General features: G+C 37.5%; 1 protein-coding gene across 5 annotated transcripts in view; it reads left to right on the forward strand.

Annotated features, from left to right (window-relative positions):
* LOC122555951 (ephrin type-B receptor 3-like) overlaps positions 1-20,445 on the forward strand; it is a 95,626-nt gene extending 75,181 nt beyond the window's left edge. For 2 of the 5 annotated variants that reach the window (XM_043702248.1, XM_043702249.1), the window contains 11 exons: positions 1,701-1,825; positions 3,020-3,182; positions 3,603-3,711; positions 3,836-3,900; positions 4,915-5,049; positions 5,146-5,393; positions 5,904-6,119; positions 8,581-8,730; positions 11,241-11,434; positions 17,036-17,191; positions 18,110-20,445. In XM_043702248.1, the coding sequence (XP_043558183.1) occupies positions 1,701-1,825; positions 3,020-3,182; positions 3,603-3,711; positions 3,836-3,900; positions 4,915-5,049; positions 5,146-5,393; positions 5,904-6,119; positions 8,581-8,730; positions 11,241-11,434; positions 17,036-17,191; positions 18,110-18,218 (1,670 nt within the window). In that variant the 3' untranslated portion in view covers positions 18,219-20,445. The remainder of the gene's footprint in view (positions 1-1,700; positions 1,826-3,019; positions 3,183-3,602; positions 3,712-3,835; positions 3,901-4,914; positions 5,050-5,145; positions 5,394-5,903; positions 6,120-8,580; positions 8,731-11,240; positions 11,435-17,035; positions 17,192-18,109) is intronic. The other 3 variants (XM_043702250.1, XM_043702251.1, XM_043702252.1) reach the window with 3 other exon arrangements.
* The last annotated feature ends 995 nt before the right edge of the window (positions 20,446-21,440 follow it).

Below are 21,440 nucleotides of genomic sequence, written 5' to 3' on the forward strand. Positions count from 1 at the left end.
AACATTGCAGCAGGATGATGGAACTTGTTCTGTGCACTCACAGTTCCAGTTTTGAAACTCTATTATCAGCAGAGAAAGATAGCCCCCCTCAAGTGAATTGCTGTACAAAGGCAGCAAGCTAGAAAGCAAATGAACATATTTGTTTTTAACAACAAAGATATATTTTTATGGATCTTATTTTAACATGCTAAACTTAACAAGGCACTTCACAGGGGCATTAGAAAGCAAAACTTAATGTTAAATTGTTCAGCTAATGGCCAATTGCTTGATCAAAGAGTCTTAAGAAGTAGCTTTAAGAAAAGGTTTAGGGAGGAAATTACAGAGTTCATGGCCAAATTAAGCTGAATGCATCATTACCAAAATTGTGAGTGGTCAAGAAGTGGAGAATCACAGATAATTTAGGGGGAGCTGTGCAGCTGCTAATGAAGGTCAAGATTATGGAAGGATTTGGAAACAAAGATGAGAATATTAAGATGGAGCCATTGCTTAAAGCAGAAGCCAGTGCAGGTCAGTAAGCACAGGGGTGATAAATGAACAGAAATCTGTGCAACTTAAGACATGAGCAGCTGAGATTTGGATAATCTCTTGGAGTAGAATGTGGGAAGCTAAGCAGAAATTGTCAATTCTGGATGTAACAAAAATATGGATGAGGACATCAGCAGGAACTGAGCTGAAACAGGGGCTGACCCAGACATTTTTCCAAAGTGAAAATAGGTGGTCTTAGTGTTGAATAAATGGATAAAGAGTTACCTTAAAAATAATTAATATAAAATTAAGGATCTTTGATGAAGATCTCAAATGCTAACTCTGCTTCATTCTCCACAGAGTTTGCCAGGCCTGCTGAGTTTCTCCAACATTGCCAGACTTTATTTCAAGAAAATTCATAATGTTTTAACATACTTTCTATTGAATCATTGCAAATTAAGGAAAGTTATTTGTTTAATCTTTATTAATCTAGCAAGAGTTTGGCATGTAACAAGTTTACTAATTTGTAGGTATTATGGATATAAAACAAGAAGAATTTCTTTAGTTAGTGATAAAATATAGGTGTTACATATAAAATACGCTATGAGGGCAATGAGAAATGACAAATAACTGCACTTCTAAGATGGGACATATTCCATTGCAGTCTTCGTGATATTCATCATTCACTCATGAATGTATACAGTGCCTCAGGACATATTTTAAAATGAGAATCCTTATGATTGAACAATTGATACAGTTTTATAAAACAGTGGGTTTAAGCTAAGGGAAGTTCCTATACCGTTTAGGTATCAGTTTGTTTCAGTTGTAGTTATTCATTATTAGATGTTTTTAAAATTCTGAATGATTTCGATCGAGTTCTTTGTGAACAATTAATTTCTGATTGGACGTCGAATTAGATACCAATTTAAAATTACTACTTAGTGGTGGTAGGTATTTTTTTCATAAAGTGTTGAATTTGAGAATACATTGCTGAGAGAGTTATTGAGGAAGTGGTCACTTCTTCTTTATATTGGAACATTGGCTCTGCATTTGAAATAAGAAAGCATAGCACTGTGGCAACTGAGTAGGTAAATAGGAATTATTTTGGATTGCTGCAATAAAGAGCTATTAGAGATAAAATGTGGCAAAGGTTCTTCTGAACTGTAAACACCTTTGGTTTTGTTGGTGGTGCTTGGAACTAAAAAGAAATGTTTGTTGTTTGTTGTCCTTTGCAGCTCCTTCTCCTGTGCTTATGGTGCATCTACTGAGTGCCACATCAAATAGCATGACTCTATCATGGCTTGCACCTGAAAAACCCAATGGCATAATCCTGGACTATGAGCTGAAATATCGTGAAAAGGTACAGTAATGCTATACATGCTGCTGAAAAGATCAGGCATGCTGGTACTTTAGTGACACTAATCCTAGACCATTGAAGTATTCTATTCCCAATAATTATTTTCAATTGTTTATGTGGATCTCATAGAAAATAAAAAATTGAATATTTTTTTAAAATTGCTCATGAGGGAATCATTGATATTTGACAGCCCAGAAAGAAGCTGTAGACCTATTGTGTCTGCACCAGCTCTGTTAAAGAGCATCTCACCTCTTGCTATTCGCCTCTCATTCCCCCTACAGAACCTTGCACATTGTCCTTGTTCAAATAACTATGTAATTTTCTTTTGAATACCTCAGTTAAACCTTCCTCCACCACTGTGAATGACACTGCATTCCAGAGCCTATGCACTCATTGTGTAAAAGATTTTTCCTTGTCATTTTGCTTCTCTTATGAATTACTTTAAATCTGTGTTGTCTCGCTCTTGATCTTTTCATGAATGGGAATATTTTTTCCCTATTTACTCTGTCCAGATCTCTCAATTTTGTATGTTTCTATCAGATTTCTTCTCTCCCTTTTTTATGAAGAATTCAATTCCAACTTCTCCGGTCTATCATCACAATTGAAATTCATCATCCCTGGAACAACTCTCACAAACCTTCTGTACCCTTGCCAATTTCTTCAGTTCCATCCGAAGGAGTGGCATGCAGAACAGGAGAAAACACTCCAGCTGAGTCTATTATTATATGTTCAACACAACCTCCTTGCTATTGTGTTGTATGCCAATTTTAGTAAAGACGTTATTAATCAAATATGTTTCATTACTGCTCTCTCAACCTCTTCCACCTTTACGAATAAAGCACAAATATACCAGGTTCCTATGCTCCTGCACTCCCTGCAGAGTTGTACTCTTTAGTTTATACTTTCTCTCTACTTTCTTCCTAACAAAATGTTTCATCTTATATGTCGCCACATTGCATTTCACCTTCCAATTATCCACCCCCTCAATTTATTTTAGCCCTGGTGTTGCAAAGATTTTGAATACAAACCACTTTTCAAAAGTGATTTGGAACATACTCTTCAATAGGTATTTTTTTCACAGGTTTATCAATAAAAGCCCTTTTACTATCACTTGGCAGCTGAGTTATGGATTGGACAATAACTATTCGCCCTGTCCTAATACTTTTTCATCAATATTTCACGTGTATTTTAATCCAGGACCAAGATGAATCAACAGCGTCGACCATTACAAGTCAGAAAAACACAATTCGCATTGAAGGGTTAAAACCATCTGCTTCTTATGGAGTTCAGGTGCGAGCCAGGACCGTGGCTGGATATGGAAAGTACAGCGAAACTGTAGATTTCCAGACTCTGATGGAAAGTATGTCTGTCAAATTTTGACTTTGATTGGCAGTTTTCAACAAGAGTTCTTAGGGATATAAAGTTAAATCTGTTGTTGATAATTTACTAACACTATTTTAGGTATGTTATCAACACTGCAAAAATTTGAATAATCTAAATCTCTTCACTTTTTGGCATTTATTATAATCTATTTGTGGCATTTGTCAAATGATTTACAGAAATCAATTAATAAATCCTAGAGAGATCAGCTACTATGTCAGACTGTGGGAAGCAGATGATGATTCAAGATTAGGATTAATCTATGTGAAAGTGGAATACACGTATTAACACATTCACAGATTGTTAAGGGCTTCACATTTCTTTGTTTTTATTCCTTTTTATGAAACTACTCTTTTCTACTGGTTGAACTCTTAAATAATACCTGTCCTTCTCTCTTCAGATGAGAGTGGGAAAAGCATCCAAGAACAATTGCCCCTGATTGTAGGTTCAGCCACTGCAGGCCTGGTATTTATTGTAGCTGTGCTTGTGATTGCATTTGTGTGCATCAGGTAATCAAACCTTTTCATATGCTCAAAGAAAAGCCTTCATAAGAGTTTTCATAGTCTGTATTTAATGCTCTTAGTGTCACAATAAAAGTTTTCAGAAAATATTTCTTTTCTATCTTGTCTGAAGAAAACGTGGAAGTGGTTCAGAGTCAGAATACACTGAGAAACTCCAGCAGTACAGCACCGGCCACAGTAAGTTCCTCCATGAACTTTTTCCACAAGAAACATATTGGGGTAGAAGTTGGTCTCACATTGTTTTCAGGCCCAGAAGCAGGGCTGAGCAAGGCACTTGTAGCTCAAACAAGACACCTGAAATTGGGCATCAGATCTCATTTCAGTTGATTTGGTGTTGTGCCCCTCGGCATCTCAAACATTTCAGCATTTCAAAATTCATTCTGTTGATGATAGCTACTTCTTATGATGTAGAAAGGCCCAGAGTAGGATAAATGTGCTTAAGGTGGGTGGAGCAGAAGAAGTTTGGACCCATGAAAAGCATTCTTACAACCACTGTCAGTACAAAGTTCTTTTTAAAAATTGCCAATAATATTTGTTGGTGACCATGTTAGAATTGAAGAATTCTATTTGGATTGCACTCAGTTTCTGTCCTGCTCATCTAAAAGTGATTTTCTCGACAGCACTTAAAATGAAAGTCAACGCTTTGACTTATGTGGAGAAAGTGAGTACTGCAGATGCTGGAGTTCAAAGTCAAAAAGTTTGGTCCTGGAAAAGCACAGCTGGTCAGGCAGCATCTGAGGAGCAGGAAAATCAACGTTTCGATCATTGGCTCTTTATCAGGTTTAAGAGTTTATACTTGAAACGTCAACTTTCCTGTTCCTCGGATGCTGCCTGACCGGCTGTGCTTTTCCAGCACCACACTTTTCAACTCCGCCTTTACTTGCATACATAATAAACCTAATACAATTTTTGGGATGGCTGAAAATGACTTTCAATTTATGTTTTCAGTTAGCTATTTTAATCAACCTATTCAGACATATTTTGGCACACACTCAGGGAAGGTGAGACATGAACCTTATATCTTCTGTCCAAGAGGCAGTGGCACCAGTACACCACTTAGTCCTCACTTAGTGCTTACAAAATGGGTAGAAAAAAATGCAGTTTCTATTTTCCATGGCTAATTATTGATTCAAGAAGTATAATCTATTTGTTCCATTAATGCTGCATATCACTTGTCTTTATCACTAATAGTCACACCAGGAATGAAGGTTTATATTGACCCTTTCACCTATGAAGATCCCAATGAGGCTGTCAGAGAATTTGCCAAGGAAATTGATGTATCCTGTGTAAAAATTGAAGAAGTGATTGGAGCAGGTAGACCAAAAGGCATTGACAATCTCTTATACTAAAACATATCTAAATTTGCCATGTTTTATGTGACCAAAAATCTGAAATTTAGTTTGTAATTTTTTTTTTGTGCAGGTGAATTTGGGGAAGTATGTAGAGGACGCCTTAAACTTCCAGGACGAAGGGAGATCTTTGTAGCAATAAAAACACTTAAGGCTGGTTATACAGAAAGACAGCGAAGGGATTTCTTAAGTGAAGCCAGTATTATGGGACAGTTTGATCACCCAAATATTATCCATTTGGAGGGAGTGGTCACTAAAAGCCGTCCAGTCATGATTGTTACTGAGTTTATGGAGAATGGTGCCTTGGATTCCTTCCTCCGGGTAAGTGCAAAATTTAGCACTTCTTGCATCTAATGTGGTTCTTGAAATCCATGGGAAGAAAAATCATGAGGAATGTATAACTGGTGGTCAATTTACTACCAGCACTTTCTACCCCACCAAAGCTGAACCATACTTCTTTAATGAGACATGATGGTTTTTCAGTACCTGGCTTCCCTCTAAACTTACATTAAATTTGACATAGCAACAGTTAATTAGAATTTAATTCTTTGATTTTCCTAAACTGAAGTGAAATGCTTTGATGATGGGGGTTAATATGCTCACTGTGAGCCTGTAAATAAATACAAGCACACTTGGCAGATTTCTTTGTGTGATATAGTGCAGGTGTGTTCTTTATAGTCACATGATTGAAAGGATGTCAATTTATTTCATCAAGGTTACCTCAGGAATTTCAAAGAAACCTGAGCTCCTCTTCCGCTGCCTTTATAGAAACAAAATATTTAATACCTTTTATTCATTGAATTTCTGGCCTTGTTGCTTGTTATTTTGCAGATGAATGATGGACAGTTCACAGTCATCCAGCTGGTCGGCATGTTAAGAGGAATTGCAGCTGGGATGAAATATTTGTCAGAAATGAACTATGTGCACAGAGATCTGGCAGCCAGGAACATTCTGGTCAACAGTAATCTTGTGTGCAAAGTGTCAGATTTTGGTTTGTCGAGATTCCTGGAAGATGATCCAACTGATCCAACCTACACAAGTTCATTGGTGAGGGCAACACCAATTATGTGCATTACATTCTCTGTACTTCTTTCTGAAGTTGTTTGAACACTTGAGATGTTAGAATGAAATGAGGTAGTTAGGCTATAGATAAAACTAAATGTCATGCTAGCTGCAAAGGATTCATGACATAATCTGAAAATACAAATGGTGAAACTGTTTCATGTTGTAATGTTCAGTTCATGTGCTTTTTTAATATAATGCTTCTACTGATCAATATAGTTTGAAAGCACTCCAGTTTCCTTTATGTCGTTTGGCTGAATTTTGCTAGAGTTTAGCAAAGCGTCATTTTGGCAATTTTCATGGAGGGTTTTTCTCCAGTGAGTCCTAATGGGTTTCTTCGCATTACTTTTCCCAAACTAGTCTCATTATCTGTGCATTCCACCCTATGGCACTTTCTCATTGTAAACCTCCAGTCACCACAGACAGGATTATTGGCTACTGCCGGGACCACCTGGGATTGCTGGTGCGAGCACCATCTTTAAAGGCCAACCATGTATTTGGCCAAGTGCTGGAAATCTGTAGCTGCCTGACATGGTTCCTGTCACTTCTCCCAGACATGTTGGGCAGATAAAGGGCCTTTCCGTCAGGGATTCGGAAGTTCTCATGGATGGATGGGAGTGTGCGTATGGTTGAGATGTCGAAGACTCCTGTCCAAGATGCAGGACTGGAGGAGCGAGCAACAAGCAGACTCTTTTGAATTGTTCATTTACGGGTTGTGAGCATTGCTGTCTGGGCCAGTATTTGTTGTCTATCTCTAGCTGTCCTTGAGAAGGTGGTAGTAAGCCACCTTCCTGAATCACTGCCATCTGTTTGGTGTAGGTAGACCCACGGTTCCTTTAGGGAGGGAATTCCAAGATTTTGACCCAGCAACACAAAAAAAAATGGCAAATTATTTCCAGTGGTTTGAAGGGGAAATACAGGTGGTATATCTACCATCAAGCTGTTGCTCTTGTGCTTCTAGATTCACATGGCATGGGTTTAGAAGGTGCAGGAACCTCTGAGTTTCTGCAGTGCATCTTGTAAATGCTACTCACTGATGCTACTGTATGTCAATGGTGGAGGGAATGGTATCAAACAAGCAAGCAACCTGGATAGTGTCAGCTTCTTGAGTGTTATTGGATTGCTCTCACCAAGGCAAGTGAAGAATATTCCATCACACTCCTAACTTGTGCCTTTCAAATAGTGAACAGGCTTTGGGGAGTTGGGAGCAGAGTTACTCATTGCAGGATTCCTAGCTTCTGACCTCTTGAATTGCCAGGTGACCATTCTGATTTTCACTTTTGGAATTGTCACAATCTAGATTCTAATCAGTGGGAAAATGGGAAGCTACATGTCAATGAATCACGATGGTATAATAATAAGATGTTACTGCATTAAACATGCCCCTTATTGCTCCCCAGTGAGAATTTCCTTTGGGTGTTCAACACTTCATTGTAAATTGGGACTTTTTGCTTTCAACATCAGGAATCTCGTTAATGCCAATCCGGCACAATTCTTCCAAATTCTGGCCATTGCTCACATTTTTCCAGGGCTATTTTCCCTATTGTCCCTCAGTATAATATTTCTATTGGACCGAAAGTATCAGCTTTTTAAAAAATATTACTGTTGGTTTGGTGATTCAAGAGGCCAGGTGATCAAGAGTCAGGGAATGCTCAGACGTTGAGAGGAGGAGGTGAGCAGAAGAGGTCTGAGGCTGCACATAGACTTCTTTCTCCTGATGGAATTGGACCCATGTTTGGGGAGATGATTCTGATGTGTTTAGGGTGTAAAGAAGAGGCTGACAGTGGGTACTTTACTGTTGCAGGGTCCGACAGAAGCACTGTTCTCCTCCAAGCACTGTAAAGGTTCATCTCATAACTTCCATATGCTGTTTTATAGCAGTTTTCAGCAGTCCCTTTAAATGATAATTGGTTAGACCACTCAATATCTGCTACGTCTAAAGATATTACAAACAGTGCTTGCTTCCTGCATTTGTATGCGAAAATGCTAATCACTGTCTTAACCAGTTTGCCTGTATAAAAAGTATAACATATTTTAATTTGGACTTAAAAGAAATGTTGATGATAAACAACTTCCCGTTGTTAGAAGGTATTCCTGGAAATTGAATCAGGTCAGCCTCACCTTCAAAGGGATAACTACCTCCACCGTTCTATTGAGAAAGAGGGAAACAGCAATTGAAAATTGTTCTTATCCTTTCTGCAGTTCATGAGAAACTGATTTAGACTTAGTTAAAAATCACACAACACCAGGTTATAGTCCAACAGGTTTATTTGGAAGCACTAGCTTTTGGAGCGCTGCTCCTTCACCTTGTGGAGGATAAGATTGTTTACTCCACAACCACCTGATGAATCAGCAGCAGCATTGTTCTGTTTTATCTGGCTTGTAACAAATATCAATGTGTTGAAAGTGAAGGTGGACTAAAAAGACCTTTCTGTTTTGGTACCAGGGCGGCAAAATTCCAATCAGGTGGACAGCTCCTGAAGCAATTGCTTATCGCAAGTTCACTTCGGCCAGTGATGTTTGGAGTTACGGAATAGTCATGTGGGAAGTGATGTCATATGGTGAGAGACCATACTGGGACATGTCAAATCAAGATGTAAGTGTCTGAGCTGATAAGCTCAAGCAAACATATTGCATGAGGGATCCATCTGAAGTGTTAAATAAAACATTTAAATAAAATGCTATCACTTTGCTCCTTTCTGATGAAATGTCCTCTCAATTGTTTTGGATTTTGACTCGTTTGGATAATTCACAGATTGCACTGACTGGATGCAGGAATTTTTTAAACTTGGTTCAAGAAATTGATATCAAAACCCTAAGATTTCTCCTCCAAAGTCTGGTCAAAGTAAACGTGGTAGGATTTGCCATGAAATTAACAGCAGGACTTTCAGACAGATCTGAAAATAGAAGCCCAGGACCATGAGTCCTGTTTTTGACATTAATGGGGTTTGGATAGATGTCTATGTATTGATTGTGCCACAGAGAATTAGATTAAATATTTTTGGGGAATGGTAGGATGTGTGTGATGCCTTATTGTGGGGATGTACTTGCTACATATTAAGACAATTGAATGTTACAGTTCAAAACCTTATTTGTAATAAGGTAAGGTTTCAAGTTTGGAAGTGCAGTGCCTTGGCATTGCTTCTTCTAAGGCTCATAGTAGTCAAATATATTCCTCCTATACTCCAGAATGTAGTTATGTTTTCTACCCACAATAAGGAATAACCTAAGGCTAAAAGCTGTGTAATATCTCCCAGATACTACAGTTCTTAAGATTTTTTTTTGGTTTGAAATGAGGACACAGACATCAAATACTTTTGATCTTGTAGAATAACCAGACAGGAACTGGTACTTTTTGCTTTCAGGAGAAATTATATCAGCTGGTCAAGGCTTCATACAAAATTTCAAAACGTCAAGCGGCTGAGGGGAAATTCAATTTAATTGCCTTTATCAACTTGTGTGAGGCTTTTGATTTTGTTTAAAACACAGTCTTCATGGCAGAGCTGGATTGTTGGAAGATGTGCCAAATTGTGGATTTTGTCAAGCTGTGGATTTCAATTTAAACATCTGTTTATGATTAGTTTGGCAACTCATCATATCTGTCTCTCTGAAAAGAAGTCAATGTATCTTTGCTGAGATTCAGTGCCCAAAACTTAATGATGCTCCCTGGATGTGATCTGACCAAGTCTGTACAATGGAGCTATAACTTGCACACTTGTGTAGTTCAACCTACTGAGATAAAGGATAGCATTCCACTAGCCTTCTTTATTCCTTCTTAAACATGTATAGTAACTTTAGTAATTTGTGTACAGTATCTAGATTCTCTCATTTCTTTGCTTATCTATAGCTCCCAGCTGTGCGTAATTTAGACAGTATTTCACCTTGTCTTTCTCAGGTCCAAAGAGAATGTCCTCACATTTCACATTAAGCTCTATCACTTAGTTTCACTATCTCCTTTGGCAACATTCCTCCTTTCTGCATAATTTACTGTGCCTCCCAGTTTAGTATCACCTGCATACTTAGACATATAACTGTCTATTCCTGTATTTGACATTACTGCATATGGTGAAGAGCTGAGTAAACATTCCTAGAAAGCTCCAATCCTCATATCCTGTCAATCATCGTTCTTGCCCTTTACCCCTACTTTATGTTTTCTACTTCCTAACCAATTACCTTCCATGTCAATAGGTTAATTTGAAATGTAATTGTTCACCAGTGGAAGGTGAGAAGTACTGAAAAGGCGAACATTTGTTGTCCATTCCTCACTTCCTTTGAGAAGGTGGTGGTGAGCTTCTTGAGTGTTGGTTGACCTGCAGTCATCCAGTAATGTGGAGAGTATTCCACCACATTTCTGATTTGTGTCTTCTAAATAGTGGAGAGGCATTGGAGAGTGGAGAGGTGTATCACTCATCCTAAAATTCTTAGCTGTTGACCTGCTGTTGAAGTCATACAGCTGAGTCCAGTTCAGTTTCCAGTCAGTGGCAACCCCAAATGAAGTTGATAATGGGGGGATTCAATGATGTTAAGGCTGTTGAATGTCAGGGGGAGATGCTTAGATTCTACCGTGTTGCAGATAATCATTGCCTGGCAAGTGTGTGACACATTTGGTACTTGCCTGTTATTAGCCAAAGCCTGAAAGCTGACCAGGACCTCCTGCATGTGGCAATGATATCAGAAAGTATACAAAGAATCAGTGAATGACCCCATTTTTCATCTTATGGTGGAGGGAAGGATGAATCAGTTGCAGATGTTTGGGCGTTTGACACCACACTGAGAAACCCCTGTAGTGATATTCATGCACTCTCATTTTTTTTATAATCTCTAATGCAAGACCTTAACAAATGTTTTCTGGAACTCTATATAGGATGTATATAGAGCTCTGTCTGTCAAAGTAGTTCGTGACTCTGTGATGAATTATTTCAGTACGTTTTCAGCACTTGAAGGTAAATCGACAGCATTGTAATTTTCCGGTTCCTGTCTGTTTCTCTTAAACAGTGGAGTGATATTTGTAGTTTTCATTCCATGACTCATATAAAATATGGAGAGTTGTGCAAAGGGAGCTCAGTTCACTTGCAGTCTTTCATAACACTTTGGATTCTCTTGCAGGTTATTAATGCTGTGGAACAGGACTATCGTTTGCCACCTCCAATGGATTGCCCAACTGCCCTACATCAGTTGATGTTGGACTGCTGGGTAAAAGACCGTAACAACCGACCTAAGTTTGCTCAGATTGTAAACACGCTGGACAAGCTTATTCGCAATGCAGCTAGCTTGAAAGTCGTCTCTATTGCAAATCCAGGGTATGTTTCATGACAAAGTGGAAGTTCCGTTTTCAAGACCACATAGAAATGTGACTTTTGATTTTGACTAGGTTCTTACCTTTTAAGTTATAACCTTAAATAACATCATGTTCTAAGGATGCCATGAAAGGGACCTTTAATTTGATGAAAGAATGCTTAATTTCCATATATAAACACTGACATTTTAAGTGATTGACTTTAAAATCTTCATCTTGGTGTCTGTTGCTCAAGCATGAAGTCAGTATCGGTCATGATCCTGATTATCTTTTGTAATAATGCCTGTCATCTAAGATGGTATGTGGGACCACAAAAGACAATATGGACTCTTCAGCAAATGGTGAAGCACTAAGGATTTTCAAAATAGCTTGGATCCTTTCTTCTGTCTGTGCATCTAGATCCTTACTGATGAGTGATAGACAGGAAACAATAATGAAGTGACCTTTTGTTTAGAACTAAAGGTCACAAGGTCAGTTGACACTTAATTGATAAGACTGATAAGAAATCTACCTGAACAATACAAACAAAGATGTGTTAGTTACACAAGTGAGTGCAGAAAATTTTGAAAAAATGCACATCAGCAAGATGGGAATAAACAATAGCCGTGAAACGTTTATGGTACCTTTAGACAAGTTAATTAATAAAAAAACACTGGGGGGATTTATGAGACAAAGTCCACTTCTAGTCGTGGGGATGAAACCTTCAACTCAAAGAAAATCTCCATTTCTACCTGAAATACTTGTCAAACCTGTAATTAAATTTGCATGGAAGAATGTTTAAGGAGTTTTGGGTAGTAAGAAGTAATTAATTACACTGGCATGAGGCACTAAGGTTTTTTTTTAATTTAAAAATCTCTTAAATGTATATATATTAAAGTGAATGAGGAGGGTCATAAATGATATAGGGTAACACTGATGACAGGACTGACATCAGCCTATAGATAAAGTTAATGAGTCAGACTTCAGGAGTGACTACCTCAGATTTAGTACAAGAAGCAGGGCTGACTGACGCTGCTATAAAATTTGATCTGACAGACAGTTGACATGTGGCTCAGCAGTTTCAGTGTTTCTGCAGCCTGCAACAAAAGAATTACTTAGATGATTATGTAGCCATGATTATTTATTTCTTTCATCATTAAATTATACAACAATAGGGAAAACATTTAGCCCACTGTGCTGACTCTTTGAAAGAACTATTTGCTCTCTGTGGATCTTTACTCACAGGTCCATAAATATTTCCCCTCTAATATTTATCTAGTTTTCTTTTGCAAGTTGCAATTGAATCTACTGGCCATTTCTTCTCTGACAGTGCATTGCAAATCATAATTCACTGTAGAAGCATTTTTCTCCTTGTGTCGCTTCTGACACTTTGTTCAGTCACCTTAAATCTGTATCAACTGCTTATTGAATTTTATGCCAAACAAAAATTGCCCTTTATTCGTGTTTTCAGAAAAATTTACTATTTTGAATAGCCCTATTAAATCCCTTTTTAACCTTATTTGACCTAAGTCGCGCAACAATACTTCAGTTGGTGTCCAACCAGTGTTTCATGACGATTTGATATAGCTCTTTTGCAGTTTATACTCTCTGCCTCAAACTACAAAGCCAATGCTCCCAAATTCCTATTCAACTGCCTCCTCTACATGATCTTCCACCTCCAAAGACTTATGTATGTAGACCCTCAGTCTTCCTTTCTCAGAATTTTGTATTACCCCTCTTCATTCCTTCTACTAAAATGAATCACTTTTGATCTAGCCACAATAAATTTTATCAGCTACCTGTCTGCCCACTCATGCACTTAACACAACTTAATTTGTATTTTTCCATTCATCCATTCAATAATGCAGCATTTTAAAGCAAAGTTATCAGTACAGTACTTACGTAAGTTGCTTTGGCTAAATATTAATAGAATTTGCTGAGATAACTCACTGTGTAAATGAAACACTGCAAATTGACATTGATTTACATAGATAAAAGTGACCTGAGCCTAGAAAGTGGCCTGTGCTATATTTCTTTGTTTGGTGTTGCCCAGAAGCAATTTCTGTATGGTGGGCGGGGATGTGTGCAGATTTCCATTCTGTCATACAATACTTACCGAAGTGGTGAAGGCAAAATTTAGGGTTTACCCATGCCTATTTGTTTGTGTCATCTGTCATGACATGAATTACTTTCAGTACAGCATACCCATTCTCTTCTACTATCAGCTCTCATCTTCACTTATCCAACTTCTCCTCTGTCCTGGCTACTATTAATAATCTCCTTCTCTGCTACCTCTTTCATATCGCTCTGTCTCTCGCTCTCTGGACTCATTTCCACCTATCCATTCATCACTCCCCCAACATCTCTCAAACTTGTCTTCAACATTATTACCATTTTTTCCCAAGCTGGTATCAGTTCTGATGAAGAGTCACCAGACTTGAAACGTTAACTCTTGCCACAGATGCCACCAGACCTGCTGAGTTTTGTCAGCACTTTCTATTTTGTTTCAGATCTCCAGCATCCACAGTTCTTAGTTTTTAGTGGTTAACTCACTGCCACATCTACTCTAGGTATGCCTAATTTGAAAACATGCTGCTCCTCTCTCCAGCAGAATTCGTGGCCCGGCTCATTCGATGAGAATTATGGAAGATGTAGCTGTGTAGTGATGAGCTGTTTGCTGGAATTCTTTAAGATCATACTGAGGTGTAACCACCTCGATATTTTACTAGAAGCTTGCAAATTTCAATGGAATTTTAATAACAATTATTAAGAATATGCAAGGAATGAAGGGATGTGAACCAAGGTCAGGCAGAAGGGATTAGTTTAATTTGGCGTCATGTTCCGCACAACGTTGTGGGCTGAAGGGCCTGTTCCTGTGCTGTACTCTTCTATGTTCTAATTTGGCAAAACTGGATAGGTGAAATGGAAAAGATGAATCTTGGATCCTGCTTATTACTTGTTTGCTTATTCAAGAATGAAATATTGAAGACATCTGTTCTTTCTCCTCCACCCTCTTTGTCTCTAAGTAAAAAAGATGTATGAAATTAGATTCATATGAGTCTAATTTTGATCTCTACGCTGCTGGAGGTGAAAACAAATGAAACACATGCCCTGAGTGACCAGTACAGCTTTGCATATGTGAAGAATGATATGTAGGGTGTCCATCAGATATTATTTCCCTTACTTTAAAAAAATTATAAGGATAAAATTGAAAAAGTAGCTTAAAAGAGTTTGTGCCCTGAAAGAGACTGGGACGTCTTTCTTTATTCCTTTAAGTAACATCAATAAGATCTGTCTTTGTGAAAGTATCACCTGCCCCTGTATTGATGTGCATAGAAGATGATCTTCAAATACTTTATTTTATTAACAGTATATCTACAACAATCCTGAGTCATTCTTTACCTCTATAATGGCTCTAAGTGATTAGCTGTCAATGATATGGTCCCAGTCCCAGTTCCAAATACCCAAAGAGGCTCATTCATTTTGCACTTTTAATCACATATGTGTCATCAATGTTGTCATCAGTTAGCAGACTAATTCCAATATTGGCCCATGTAACAGGATGGGTCGTTAACAAGGGCTGCTAATCATGCCTGCTTGATCTGTTTCCTTAAAATTTCTCATCCATTTCCTGTGCAGTCTGCTTTACATTATCTTTGAATCTCTCTGCAGATGCCTCGGTAGGAATATTTTGGCAAAAATCACTCATAAAACACTTTATATGTCCAAAGCAAGCTAACCTTTGTATTGTATTCAAAGTATACAATAAACTGTGCCTCAAATTCTTTCCTGATGTCCTCATTGCTAATTGTTCTCACTCTATTTAACTATAGACCTTTATTGAACTATCTGCTTCATTTTATATAATCAACAGTGTTGTCTGGTTTGTGCCAAAGTGTAAATACTACAGATGCATTTAACTATATTTTATTTATTATTGATGAATTTATGTATTTTGTTACTTTTAAGAGTAATAAGCCAAATAATATATCATTATTTTACTATGAATGAGTGAAACCTAAAACAATGATTTTGGTTCTGCGAAAGAATCAGAAATGTGGAGTTGGGTGTCACAGTTAGCAGTGAAGCAACAGCATTGACTACTGACCTTGAAGAAAGTTGCCCACAAAGGTTTTGTGATCTCTGTAACCTGGATTTCATCCTTCCTGATGTCAGTTTCAGTCAGACACCAAGTCATCTCGGTGTCTAGCAGCAGAGATGTCATCCGACAGGTCAATCAGCCAATGAACTACATCATGGGGACTGCAGCAGTTCAATAAGGCATCTCACTGCCTCCTTATCAAGGGCAATTAGAGATGTGTAATAAATGCTGTCCTTGCCAGCATCACCACATTCCCATGAATGAGTTTAAAACATGAAGTATTCTCATCAACAGCAAATTAGGAAGCACAAACTACTCACTTCTTTCATTTTTACTTTAAATGTTATATTGATAAAAAAATGGAGTATACATATAAGATTAAAGTAGAAGCTAACGTATCTTAAATAAACTTGAAAGAAATGATTTGAAAGAAAATACAGGATGTGTTTTATCGTATTGGAGAAATTTGACATTCCACAAATGTGTTTGTACTGTTTAAGGGTCAGAGAGTTTGTTTAGGAATAATTAGAAACTTGTATGTTATTAAAAGAACAGGTCTGCCTCATTCAACAAGTCCACCTTTTTGCAAAAGTTTTCAAGAGTAAGATTAATAGTTTAGGAGTAGAAGTTCACATTAGCTCAATATTTTATAATCAGCCGCAAACTGGAGGGCAGGGTGGAATCCCTGGGAGCAATGGATTTCTGCATTTAACACAAAATTTCAAAGGTTCCCCAGTTTCAGAAGAGTAAAGACAGTGAAAGTTGATGGTTCTGCCATCATCATTATCACTTCAATACCAAGGTCATAAGGAAGAATAATTCTAAATTCTCTTGAGGTAAAACTGATAACTAGAACTTTGAGAGATATATATTGCAAAGCATACCTGTGAGTAGTAACCAGTTCTTTCCTGTATTACATTGCATTACCAACACATTACAGACACAACTCCAAAATATATTGTGGCAGAGCATACAGAGTCAGACAACACAAAAGCAAAACCCCTTCGGTGCAGAGTTAGGAAAATTCAATTTTACTATTTCATCAGGACATTAGTGCTCACAGCATTGTATGATATTATAAAAATACAAAATGCTATCTTCCTCCCTCCATTGATTCTGTCTCCCTTGTCATTGATGATGAAGTTCCCTTTCAGTATTTTAACCATGTAGTTCAACACACAGGTCAAGGTGAACACAAAACACACAAAATTAAGACTTTTTAGTCAAGGAGCAAGTAACTGGTATTTTGTGTACTACTTCACAGGTTACAAAGCATTGCAGATATTAGCAGAAAACAATAGCAAATCATTTACCTCTTGTGCCATATTATATCTTAAAGCAGTGTAGACATGCTCAGTCAATTGTCAATGATCAGAACTGAGCCATTATGAGAATTAGTGCACACAGGGCAGCTGTGATCCTTAAAGTTCTCAGTACCTGAAGTGACTTGTTTCAGGCTCACTCTGGATACTGATGTAAACAGGGCTTAAGGTGTGGACTGATTTTGTCTTATCTTCCCCACAGCCCTTCCCAGCCTCTTTTGGATCGTACTGTTCCTGACTACACCACATTCACCACAGTGGGAGACTGGCTAGATGCAATTAAAATGGGTCGATACAAGGAGAATTTTATTAATGCTGGGTTCACCTCTTTCGACTTGGTTGCGCAGATGACAGCAGAGTAAGTATTAAACCTCATCACTTTCTCTAGCCTGTTCATGAAATTTATTATGAACTAAGGCTGAGACAAAAACATGTACAATTGGTTCAACCATTTTAGTCATGATTTGTCTCACACCTAAAGTGTAGGCTCTGTCCTTAGAATACCAATTGGAAACCATTTTTCTCATGGGATGTTGGCATTGCTGGCAAACTATCAGTTATTGCCCATCCTTAATTGCCCTTGAGAAGGTGGTGATGAGCTCCCTTCTTGAATGCTGCAGATCATGTGCTATAGGTATACTCACAGTGCTGTTAGGAAGAGGACTCCCAAGTTTTTGACCCAGTGACAGTGAATAAAGTTCCCAATAAAATTAGTGTGTGACTTGAAGAGGAACTGGCTTCATGCTTGGGTTTCAGTGTAATAAGTAATTTTAACTCATTGGGACCAAATGATTACATAGATATTTTTCATCATAGGAAAGACAGAATTAACTAATGGAGATGAATACTACATAAAAGAGTAATGAGTGGGAAGTTGAATTTGTGAACCATCAAGTTGAACTTTCTTCCTTCCAAAAGGTTTTTTAGTCGTCAATGTCTTTAGACATCTACCAATCAGCTGAATGGGATGCAATTAAAGACTTCATTAGATAATCCTTATAATTTACTTATTACATAATAAATACTGCAGAATAATTATGTTTAAGTAGAGGAATCTTAGATGATAAACAATATTAGTAACCAAAGTAGGGCAACTCAGACATTTGTAAATTGTTGCTTTAAAATTACAGAAATCACATTTTTCATTGCATTGGAGGAAAAAAAAGAGAATTCTGAAGACATCAGTGTTGAATTATTAAACAATTTTTTTTAAAAATTGGAAACTAGTCAAAATAAATTGACAAAGAAAATGTAACAAATGTGCATTCTTTTGCAGAGACTTGCTGAGGATAGGAGTTACATTGGCTGGACACCAGAAGAAGATTCTCGGCAGCATTCAGGACATGAGATTACAGATGAACCAAACGCTTCCAGTGCAGGTCTGACAGCAAGGCACTCTGGAATTAATTAAGATTGAAGTCAAGTAGGATAATTGTGTGCAGTGCCTGACTTCCAGTTTTTCCTGTGTGGAGCACCTAGTTCTATTGTTTCAAGTCAACCCTCAGTTCAAGGATAATTGTAGCATGAATTGAAAAATATCTGAAAGGGCTCCAAAAAGGAACACAGTCTGAAAATAGTTATCTTGGCTTTTGGGCAATTGGTTTCTGTCATGGGATTTTTACTTCTTTTGCACCAAACCTGTGACGATATCAAAGACTTTCAAAAGCTGCCACAGAAGGCAAGTTCTGCCCAGAAGTCAGTATATTATTAAGTCTTCATATTGAAGATGTATTATTTAAAATCTATGTATCAAGATACCACATGAGATATTGGATCATAGATTTGATATTCCACTTGTGTTCCATTCCTTCAGAGCACCATCGATGAAAAGAAAGAAAGAAGTTGAACAATTCTGTATATAGAGTGATAATCTAGTCTCTGAGTTAGTTCCTATTTCTCAACTTGCAATAAAACCAGATTGGAATAATAATGGAATGCCTTCAAGGTGTGCTTGCACCTTTTGGTTCAGAATGACCTTTCTTCACAACTTCTGTGGCACTTGAGTATTGAATACTGGCATCAGGATAATTATATCGTGAGATGGAAGTGAAAGGAAACATGCCTAGCTATCATGAATACAAGATTGAAGTTGAAGTTACCGGGTGTTCTTTTAATTTATGGTTACGCTAAGTAAATGAATGACTGGATGCATTGGCTATCCCTGCGTACCGACAAGGGAAGGATATGCTGTGCACAAAAGGCATGAAGCAGTTCTTATAGTGTTCAACCAAATAACACCTGGAAAAAGATGGATGACAAGACTTTCATCAATAAATTGATTCTGATTCAAAACTGCTGTAATGCAGGACAGAATCTTCATTCTGGACTTTATTATTGGGGTTCCTTTGGCTTCCAGCTGAAATTTGTGAAATTGTCACCCATGGGAACACAGTTGTGTGGAACATTCTGAATTGCAAAAGCAGATGCCGAAACACCAAAATGATTTAGAACCTTTAACTGTGAGAGCTGTCAAGAAAAAGAATAACTCTACATGACCGAAGAAACTTCATGGCCATCTGTTTAATCAAGTGCTGTTAAATTTTGTTGTCATTGCCAAAAGAAAGGAAATTTTATTTTTTCTAAAGAACAGATAAAACCTTTGTAAACAATAGAGTGCAAAGAGTAATTGTGACACAAAATATGGAAAAGGCAATAAGCGTTTTTAATTTAGGTTGTATTACAGTAAATCATTTCTTAGCTCATCTCCAAACCTCCCCTTACTTAATATTCCAAGAAGACATTGGCAGAGGAGACTGTATATTTGTACATACTTTTAGATATTTTCCTTTGTTAATGTGTGGGCTTTAACCAATAAATACAGATTGTGTATATTTTGCCACTCTAAATGGCACGTACCTATATTGTATATAGACAAGGCAAAATGTGCAGAATGATACAGTTAAATTTTGATGTTCTGCAATCCTCATTCACAAAAGTAGACCATTAATTCCAAATTGTTCTGTAAAATAACAATGTTGTAAAAAATAATTTTGAACTATTCGTTGTGATAGGTCATTCAGTAGTAGTTCACAGTACCTGCTCGACATCTGTGACTAACAAAATACATTTGGTTATGTTGCTGTGAATTTGGTGCAAGCTTTAATAATGTGGCCCACCATTTCTTCTCAAGTAATCTTTCTACATAGTACTTCTGTAAGAGCCATACAGTGGCTAATCTTTTGTAGAAAAACCTAATGGCTGTCTTCCAGTCACTTTGGAAAACATACCTGTATAGTATTTTGCAAACTTTTTAAAATATTGAGATGTATTTAATGGTGAAAAAGATGCATTCTTGCATTTGTAGAAATATTTTTAAAAAACCTTTTGCAATTAAATTATTTAAGAAGTTTATGGTATTCCCTGAGCTTGTTCTTTTGTGCATCAAATTCAGTGCCATTCCTTGTATTCAAAGTTGGCAGTTGGTTAATATAATGTTTTATGGTAATGTCAATCTGTTGGAGACATCCTGAGTTAAGAATAGAGTTTGTTTTACAATGCACCTGATTTTAAGTGAGTAACTAAAAATGAGTCATAGTGGCCTGAAGCAATTCTGTAATAGAGTGAAATGACAAAGTCTAATGAAAAAATAAAGTTTATATTAAAATTTCAAAATCTTCTCTTGGCTTCAAAGTCAATGAGGAATATATATTTATTAATCTAATACTGTCATTGTTTGTCAATCAATTGTGGATTTGAGGATGTCACTGAATTTGGGGACATTTTTCATAAAGTTTAAATACCATGATGAACACTAACAATGGGCTGAATTTCTCCGATTTTGGCAGGTGTCTTGTGATAGCCTAAGAGAGCCAAGACAGACACAGACATACACGCACTCTCTGTATTAGAAGGAAGGCCTATGGGATCTCCTGTCCATTAAGCTCTTAAGAGGATACCGGCAGACCTTCCTCTCAACTTGAAACTGAAGTATATGATGTTCCATCTGCCCACAGCTGTAGCATTCAGCAGCACTAGTGAGAGGACTATGGTTGCCGCTATTATATCATGCACTGGAATCTCAAGATTGAGGACTAACACAAGTTAAACTTTGAGTGTTGTTGCAGGGGCTGGGAGCAGAAGTGCCAGGGCATTAGAAGCAAGTGAAAGGAATTAGCTCTCAACAAACATCATACCCCACACTATGCCCACCCAGAGGTGGGAAATTGCAGCTATCAGGATGAGAACCTAAAGTGATTGTTTTTATTAAAACTCTTAAGTAGTCAATTAAATGAATGTGGGTTTGGAAGGAACCATGAACCCAGCACTTAATTACATGGAGGAGGGAAGGCATTGGGTAGCATATCGCCATGCCAATCTGTCTCATTTTGAAGGTCTCCTCTGGACCTGGAAAATCCAATTCAACAAATCTTGTGGTATATCTACAGAATGCCTAAATCTCAAGTCTCTTAAAGTAAGCATTATTAACCTCAAATAGCTGCTTTCTTGAAGCTTCCTCTGTTGTTTAAGATAGTTTAGTCAGGTTGAGTATTTCATTACTAACACGTGGACCAATAACTGGTCTCAAGTTCGTGTAGCTGTTAACCAATTGGAGAATGTCATCCACCTACAGAGAAAGGAAATGCTCCAGTATCATTAGGAACCCTTGC

This window comes from Chiloscyllium plagiosum, chromosome 13 (genome assembly GCF_004010195.1).
Source record: "Chiloscyllium plagiosum isolate BGI_BamShark_2017 chromosome 13, ASM401019v2, whole genome shotgun sequence".
Taxonomy (NCBI): Eukaryota; Metazoa; Chordata; class Chondrichthyes; order Orectolobiformes; family Hemiscylliidae; genus Chiloscyllium; species Chiloscyllium plagiosum.